This window comes from Anopheles bellator, chromosome 1, assembly GCF_943735745.2.
Source record: "Anopheles bellator chromosome 1, idAnoBellAS_SP24_06.2, whole genome shotgun sequence".
NCBI classification, from domain to species: domain Eukaryota; kingdom Metazoa; phylum Arthropoda; class Insecta; order Diptera; family Culicidae; genus Anopheles; species Anopheles bellator.
The window spans coordinates 34369361-34378393 of NC_071285.1; the positions used below are offsets into that span (position 1 = coordinate 34369361).

General features: G+C 43.1%; 2 protein-coding genes across 2 annotated transcripts; both read right to left on the reverse strand.

The window, feature by feature from the left end:
• Positions 1-1971: 1971 nt before the first annotated feature.
• On the reverse strand, positions 1972-6976 carry LOC131215479 (fer-1-like protein 6). Its single transcript, XM_058209869.1, has 13 exons — positions 6800-6976; positions 5994-6455; positions 5782-5931; positions 5544-5717; positions 5224-5484; positions 4763-5158; positions 4519-4703; positions 4222-4446; positions 3543-4151; positions 3354-3474; positions 2975-3298; positions 2738-2838; positions 1972-2185 (listed from the first exon to the last, which is right to left on the reverse strand). Exons 1-13 carry the CDS (start codon positions 6974-6976, stop codon positions 1972-1974), a joined length of 3399 nt encoding a protein of 1132 aa, XP_058065852.1.
• A 684-nt stretch (positions 6977-7660) lies between these two features.
• On the reverse strand, positions 7661-8495 carry LOC131215480 (otoferlin-like). The gene is made up of 4 exons (XM_058209870.1): positions 8304-8495; positions 8100-8247; positions 7871-8033; positions 7661-7808 (listed from the first exon to the last, which is right to left on the reverse strand). Exons 1-4 carry the CDS (start codon positions 8493-8495, stop codon positions 7661-7663), a joined length of 651 nt encoding a protein of 216 aa, XP_058065853.1.
• Between the last annotated feature and the right edge of the window lie 538 nt (positions 8496-9033).

Below are 9033 nucleotides of genomic sequence, written 5' to 3' on the forward strand. Positions count from 1 at the left end.
GTACAACAATAATAATAGAAACCTTTTCGATACCATATGTTTAGCTATTGATATGGGCAACTTGTGTCGACTGGTTTTTGAACACAGTTAGATATTTCGATACACTTTTTGCTTTCACTTATTATTCTGACACAATACGATTATTTCTGCCCAATTCTGTTCACGATTTTTATGAAAAATATAAAACATTTGAGCGGTTCAAACAGAAACCAATAAATAAGTTTAACGCTCCACTAGCTTTGTCTCGTGGCCGTTCACGATTGATCTTAAACAATAAACTTCTTTTTCACGAGCTCACTTTTCATACGATGCACTTTTAGTTCTTTCAAATGCCTGAGAATCATTATTGCCATTTTCACTCAACTTCGCACTTTCAGCTGCAATTTATCAACGCATAACAATACTGAAATATTGTTTGCGTTTCTGTGAACAAGCTTTGTTTATTTGCATCATAAAAATTACACACAAATGTGTCTTATTACATTATGCCGCAACTTTCGGGAACACTTTAACTACACCGAATTCACTTCAATATCGAGCAGTTGTACTTTGTTGACTAGCCGAGACTTTTAGTACTTTTCAACACTAATTTCCACTCCGGAGTCTAGAACTAGGCAGGTTTGCTGTCCGAGCCTTGACTGGCTGTTCACTCCCTTGAGGATGCGAACGTTGTGCTCAACGATCGACGGAACACTGACGGAAATACTACGGCACGAGTTAGATTAAGTTAATGATTTCAACAAGGCGATGAAATGGTAGTCCCTTTCCACAGCTTGGCCACTCCTTGCCACGCATCCCACGCTGACGCACTGTGTGTGTGCGTGAAAATGCTGGAAAAAACTAGCTGCAAACCGAGCCACCCTCGTCAGAGGGTAGATCGAACGGTCGACATACGCTGAAAAGCAAACAACTGCGACGACTGTGTGAAACCCAGCAGACATGCTTCATTGTCTGTGGAATTCACCGACAGTGACACTTTGCGTCCTTACCTGCGTCGTGTCGAACTGCCGAGATCCCTCGCACAACTTGTAGTTCACTTTTTCGGGTGATCAACTCGAATATATTTGCATAAAAAGCGAAAACTACGGCCAACAAAATTAATGGTAGCGTAGATGAACTCGGTGCGTGCTCCCCAGCGACCGATTTGGATGCAAGGAATACATAGATTAATGTTCACGAGATAACAACAGGTCGTCGTGCAAACGGACACCAATCCTACGCAGCGATACCGTAATGATTAGCATTTATAATGAAAACATAGCTCAATGCTTTACACTCCTCGGTACTGCGGCTCTTCACCGATTGTAACTAAGTAAATACCAATACACAAACTTACCATTTTGATACTAATTTTGTGCACTTATATTCACAATAAAACCATAAAGTTTATTAGGGACAAGCGGAACACGCCTGAAACTCTATACCCAAAAGCCATCGCCCATGACGAACTAAAACGGTCCGTAGATCTTATCGGTCATTATATTAATGGAGCCCAGGACAGCTTCAACCAAATGTGATGACACACCAAAGTCGTCCAGACTGTGGGGTTTACGGGTTGTACCGTGCCGTTTTCAGGATCTGGAATTCATTGGAAGCGACGAATTCCGTTCACAATATAAAACCACTATCCGTAAAACAGTGTACAAGAAGTTGACTTATACTGAAAGTATCAAACCTGTTATCTCAGCGCCATGAAACGCACCGGTACCGACGATTAATTTTGTTTCTGAAGCTCCAAATGTTCACCACTAAAGAACGGTGCGAAGAACGGGGCTTTTGCATGATGTTTTGCCCAATTTACTGAAACTACAAAACAACATCGATATCAAGTTTATGTGTGAATGTTTGTTTCCATCGTTCACCATGCAGGAGTGTTGATCACAGTATCGGTATAACAATTATTACTTAATTCACACTGATAACGCGTTCGTCATCACTCTGGAAACCGTAATTTTCATTCGACCGTAATTGCTAATTCCCAACGGAAGAACTAGCTCCACTTAAAACCACCGTTGAGCTTCGTCGCAAGAAGAGGGCTGGTGCATTCACGACGATGCCATAAATGAGCAAACATACCACAACAACAGCGCCAAAGTAGACAACCGACTTTCGTACACGTGGCCATAGAAGTTTCTTGAGTGTTTTCCTTGGTTGATGTAACCAGTTGAAGGACACTTCCGGGCGGCTGTCGAAGAGAAAATTAAACACAACCACACACACGACACGATCAACGAACGTCGATGAACGATGAGCTACTCGTGAAAAGATGGGAAAAATCTGCATTTGTTTGTTTATCTTGGCTGTGCGTAAGAAATGTGGTTAATGGCACTTTCACAAATCACGTTTTACCAATTGGCAGAAACTTACTTTTCGGTGCCAATTAAACTAAAATGTGTATTTGACGAAAGTTGTGTATCATTCCGACGGAAGAATGTAACGAGAAATAAATAAAAAATGTTGGCAAAGTGTCTGAGAACTGACCAGGCACTGTTCGAAGAAAAGTGAAACGAAACGGAAATGTTGCTAAAAACCCAACGGCTAATGAAGCAATTTTGAAACCATACAAAAACGACTAAATAGTACCACTGAGCGTCTGAGGAGTCGCTCCCCAATGGCTGGCGCCAGCGTCTGGTGGGTGTGTTGTCTGTACTGACGTGACGTAGTGTCGTACGGATTCATCCCGATAATATCTGGTCTCGTCTTCGCCGTTCAACTGTCGTCATGCGTCGATACTTACAGAGGTTCGGGAAGATGGTGCGGTGGATTCCTGCCCATACCGACCGGACTCTGCCCGGCAGCCAGCTGGCTTAGCACTTCTAATTCTAACTCAATCTTGCCCTTTTAAGCCACGTTAACGAAAAAGAAATACAAGGAAAGACAACACGCAACAAAATTGAAAGTTATTGGAAAAGTTTGTGAACCCCTTCTAGCTGCGCGTGGCAGGCCTTAACCGGCATTCGTTCGTGATCCTTACCGTCAATACTATGTCGTTCGTTCGCTCTGAGTTCTCGTCCTTCCGCTTCGTGCTGCGTCCATGCACTGGAAACCAGCCTCTAATGCGGTGCAGCTCGAAGAGGTTAATGAAACGCTGATTGTTCGCCTCTAAGCTCGCATACAGTTTGCACCTATCGGCGCTACTGGCCGATGGCGGCAGGCGGGACAGATTCAGCTCCAGCGTGCCAAGAAAATCATCCGCCGAAAAGGAGTCATTATCCCAAATTTGCACGGTCAACACCGGTGGATATTTGGTCTCGGTATCGAATCGCTCGTAGAACGCCTTTTTGCGTCGGATTACAATCTGAAGTGTAATGAAAGATTAATTACGAAAGTTAGCCACAGAGCGGCCAACCTACCGTGGCATCGGCGGGCGAATAGTGGAACGGAAATATCATGCGCCAGTTAAAGTTTCCCTCGCCGGTGAGCGACCGGTAATGAACGTCCGTGGACTGGGCTTCCGTGAACTCCTGCAGCCAGCTGCAACAGTTAGGGATCGGGTTAAGGCATCCAAGTCAACGACCTAGCGTGTTCGGGCTTGAACGTACCATTTAACGTAGATATCACTCATTTCGGTCCCGAAAATGTTACGCTCGTTTAACACCACGTCGGCCGTGTTCCAGACAATAAGACGAAGTTCATAAGGCCTGGGGGGTTGCGGTGTGATATCAAGTGGCCTCGGGTGTGGTAGATCAGGTTCGTAAATCTCGACCCACAGCTGAACTTTGCCCTGTTCGATTCCGCCCCGTTTCGGGTGGTACAACGAACGCGTTTCCACGTGCTCCGGTGTGAGCGAGCAGCCCCCGGCAATATGTTCAAAATTGTTCAACGCCAGCAGGCACAGCTGCTCCGATTGACTTTCGTCCGGATCGATCTCGTCGGCTACAAACTCAGCAGAACCGACCATAATTTTGGATCCTTCAATTCGGGGAGCAAACGGAAGACGATGGTCCTGCAGTAACCGTTGCAGCATTTGGGACGGTTTTAGTAAATGGCGCCACTGATTGTAACCCTGAGTAGTGTACACTTTCGGTAACCCGAATCCTGGCCGGTGCTTGCTGCGAAATCGATCCTCAATGTCAATGAAGGTGCTTCCTATGAGGTCATCGGGCGATGCAAAGTCGCGATCGTAAATAGACAGCTGTAACATTTGATCCCTGGCGAGTAGCAAGAGGTGTTTGTGAATACGGCACAACGTGGCTCAAACGTAGCTCAAAGCAGTAGTACCTTGGAAATTCACCATGTAGCTCGAACCGTCTGCCAAACACCGGCGACGATTGATTGGGAATATAGTATGACCGGTCCCGCACACATCGCTTACCGTACGTGAGAACAATGTAAGCATCCGATTCTGATGACACATCTCGCGATGCTAGGTTCAGTGCTTGAACAACGTAAACCACGACGACTACATTGGCACCATGCGAAGCACCCGGCGAAGATGACTTGAAACTACAAACCAAAGCAAAACAAGCACGCGAGTCGGTACACCGTTAAAGGATAATTCTTAACTGCTCCTCTTACCTTACAGATGTCGTTAATGGTGCCAAATCTTCGGGGACTATAGAAATTCTGCACTTGACGAAACCAAACAGGTCGTTTTGAAGTAGCGAGTCATTGGTGCGTCTAGCTTTATACAATGAGTATGTCCCACTCCAATCCTTAAATCCACTAAATTTTGTAACGCTTTCCAGTTCTCTATCATACACCTATTAAACAGCAGGATTAATGGGAGTAGAAATACTCCGAAAAATTAGCGGATTCTTACCGTTAGGGCTTGATTGCCATCCTGTAAGCTGGAGTAGAATTTCGTCCACCAAGTATGCGTATTAGTGCTAGTTCTCCGGCGGTGTTTGCGGGCTGATTTTGTAGTTGTTTTCGGTTTGTATGCGTTTACTTTTGATGCTATCATAGTGGCGATGTTTGGCAAAGTTGTTACCCAACTGGTCCCAGCACGATCAGGGCCAGCGGTAGGGATTGGGGTAACATCAATTATTGCAGGCTGTTCCATCGCATCAATCCTGGCCGGTGGTTGAGTGGTTTCCAGGAACATCTCTGGATCCGTAACGATAGCTATGCTGACAACTGTTGGTCTTTTGGTATCAGAATAGTCTATAAGTTTTATAATAACCGATGGCCAGTAGTGTGTTTCAAGCGGAAGATTCTGCAGTATACGAAACAAATCATCACACAATCTGCCTCTTCAAGCACCTGTTGCATTATACTCACCAGACAGGTGGTTTCACAACCATCTGGAAAGTTGACACTGTGCCCGTGAATTAATCCCGAGTAGCCGCTTGTTACGGTTCCATTTCCAACCGTTACAAGGACACGCATTCTTTTGAACATGGCACATGGTTTACGATAGATTTGGCGAAGTCCTATGAAGCACACGCGCATAGTGAAGACACAAAGCTGAGGAGCAATTTCCTGCGGCAAACTTTGCACCAGAAAACATTCGACACCAACTGTTCTCTCCGTCGATTGCACCTGGACATTTATGTGGGAAGCTGTTATCATTTGAAATAGTAATGCAGCAATAAAGGTACCTTCAAAATGTTCGAAGACATGAGTATTTCCGCCACTCGAACGCCATCGTTATACATCGGAACCCAGCGCAAAACCGTGTTGAAGCGATGCACATTAACTTCATCTTCTTCGGTCTGAAGGTTAGCGCCCTGGCTCCAGGTTACCGAAGATTCTAAAAATCCCAAAGCACGAAGCTGTGGAGGATGAAGCGTTAGAGGAATCCCGGTTGACAATTTCTACAATGTCGTATTGACTTACGGATTTGTGTGTTGAGTTATTGTGAAGAACCAGAGCAAGTGTGCACTTTTGAGCTGCTTTTGGGTTGAGCTCGTTTATCACCGTAGCGAAAGGCACATTGTGCATCTCTGCAGTTTCGTTCCAAATGGGTGACAGAGTATTGGCTATCGGCTATGCAATGGACAATCGCTGTTTCAGATTTTCTCATATTGGAACATATATCTCATACTTACTGAAAATGTGGCTTCATAGTTTTCGAAGAGAACACTCAGTTTTACATTAGACAGTTGATTCTCATCGTGCGTGCTGAAAAATCGTCCCTGGTGTACGTGAATCTTACAGTCAACCTCCAAGGGTCCTATTTGGAAATCAGTCCGCTGAAGGTTTGCAGCTTTTCCAGTGTGATTCGCCTCCGTGTACCCTTGCGGTGATGAGAAATTACCATTTGGTTCAGGCTCGATTACCATAACGTAGTCCAACTTTGCGTGGACACAACCGCATTGATCCGGACAGGAATGACGGCAATTTAGTGATCTCGGGAGAATTGTGCATCGTTTACCGCCTAGCAAGCTAGTAACGCCGAAAGTGCTTGTCGGAGATAAGTAATCAATCGTATTGAAGCGATAAACTGCATCCGGTGACGTTCGTGTGGGACGAGAAAAATGCAACAGAATATCTGGAAGCCGATTTTGCTCCTTTGAGGATGGAAAAACAAACACAAGGTTAAGAATGTTTACGTTTACCAATGACAACGAGAATATTACGTCATGTGAAAGGTTGTGCAACTCCGCCTGAATTGCATTTAACTCATCTAATAAACCTTTTATGGTAGCATGAATATTGTTTGAAGGCTCATTTTCTTGAACTTGGAGCTGGAAATGGCGAATCGTAGTTTGGTTGAAAACCTGTAACAAAGGATCCATTTTAATAGATAGTCGGTTGTTGTGGTACTTCTTTTTCAGCTCACCAAATATTCAAGGACATAATCTTTAGTCATTTGGTCCCATTTTGTATGCTTTGTGTAGCTGCTCGAGCTCACTATTTGTATTGCCTTGCCGAATGTTGTCTCTAACGCAATCATACAACTGTTCAAATATTGTTTCATCGCCTTGCCATTAAGTAGACGTTGTTGTTTATAAACATTTAGTGTTTCGATCACATTTTTCACCTTATTGTAAACATTAGCAACGGTTGTGTTGAGAAAGTACTTGTGCATATAGTCAGGAGCACGTAAGCCAATGGTAAGTTGCGCACAGCCAGATTGTATGGCCTGATTATGTGCCGCATAACCGTTTTCAAACCTATCCATCGCCAAGTTAACTGATTCCGAGCAAATTTCACCCCATGTGAGATATAACGAGACGCGCGGTGTCTGAATGTTATGAAACAATTGAAGATTGGTAATGAAAATCTTGGCTACAAATGTTTTTTCCTCCCAATAGTTAGAAGCCACGAAGGGATCTAGGATAGTAGTCGTTTGCGGCTTACGATACGTAACGGATTGAACCGACACTACTTCAGTGCTAATCGATATGAGCAGCTTTCCAGCAAAATATGTTTCCTGCGGTCCATGATAAAAATAAATCCACGTTGGTCCGAAGGTTGGTAATTGATCTGCAATCGGACGATTAAGAATGTGTGCAGTTGAAGAAGAAGACTTAACTTACCGATTCCGGCTATGCGTTTCGAGATTGATGAGAAGTTGATGTTTTTGGTTGCGACCTTACTGCAACAACAGCAATCAACCGTTATTAGATCTATGAGAAAATTTTGATTCACCGAAGGAAAAGTTCCGTTAAACGACAACTTTTCATTCCAGTTGACTGTTTTATCGAAAGGACTGGACTTTGTACGTGCCTATAGAGTGGAGGATAGTTTAATTGAAATGTGTGACTTCTTTTTAAGCTAGTTTTAAACATACTTTTTGTCCTGAATACGAAATTTGTATGGCATATTTAGCAGCCCTAGTGAAATGTCCACTACGAATGCTACAACTGTATTGCACTCGACGTGCTGTAGAACAGTTTGCATACGGCAATAGCAAGTTACTGTTGAATGGAAATGGAGAGCGGTTTAGCAAACAGTTCAGTGTCTTTTTTGAGGGACCCACCTCTCGATAACGTCGAAAACAGTATTATGAAAAATCACTGGACTTGGTGTTTCAAACGAGGGTACTATGAACACGTCGAGCATCAAAACCCCATGATGAAAGCCACTCGTAGAAGTGTTTTCCGCTGGATCGAAAGAGGCCCACTTCCTGATAAACCCATGATCTGAAAAAACAAGCATAGCGTTGGCTGAACCAAATATTTTTTGCTTTCTACAATCTACAGGCTCACTTATTTGGTCCCATATTGTACGAAGATCGATGCTGAATCTTCCGACGCAGGAACCCATCATAGTGCAGGTGGCGGCACGATACAACTGGAAGAGAACACTTTTCTTCAACAGCTCCTGTTTGGTGGTGCGCAGTTCAAAACTAAAATACTAAAATAACGGCAGTTTGAAAGGAAATCCGAACGAAGCAGCGCCATAATACTTACATCGTTGAAATAAGGACAATCAGTTCGATATGCCATTTTGGTCCGTTTGTATTTACCATCCAACGACACCAGAACGAAAGTATCCGCATTGAAGACTTGAAGATGGCGTGCTTTATACACAGCTACCGAAACTTGAAAATCTTGTTTCGAATACTGCAAACATTCTGGGTTTATTCCAACAGCATTCGACATTTTTCTTTGGTGAAACCGTCTTTGTCTATTATGTCTGCGTCATAGACTACTGCGTGAGATGGTTTCGAACTGCCCTCAGAATTCTTGAATCTCTTCTCCACAGTTCGGCATACTGGAAAAGGGAAAAAAATAAAAAATGAAATATTAAATAAAAGAATAATAAAAATACGGAAGTGTAACCGCAAAGACAAATTTCCATTTTAAATGGTTGTTGTTTTGGTACTGCTGAAACAAATCTCACAGCTATAAATCTATTTATTTCCAATTCATTTATCTATTTCTAAATCGATTCTATTCGTTTCAATTTAAATCTATTATTTAGTAGGGTTGTAAACAATTTGCTAGTTATTAGTATGATAGTTATTAGTTTATTAAGTTAGCTATTTGTTACTAGTAGGAATATTGATAAATTTACAAGAACATCAATACAGGGTGGTCAAATAAGCGTTCTCATTCATTCCGTTATAAAAAGTGCTTAATATTTTTCGATGCTAGAACATTTATTTAAAACCAAACCGTCGAATGTGTCAAACCAATT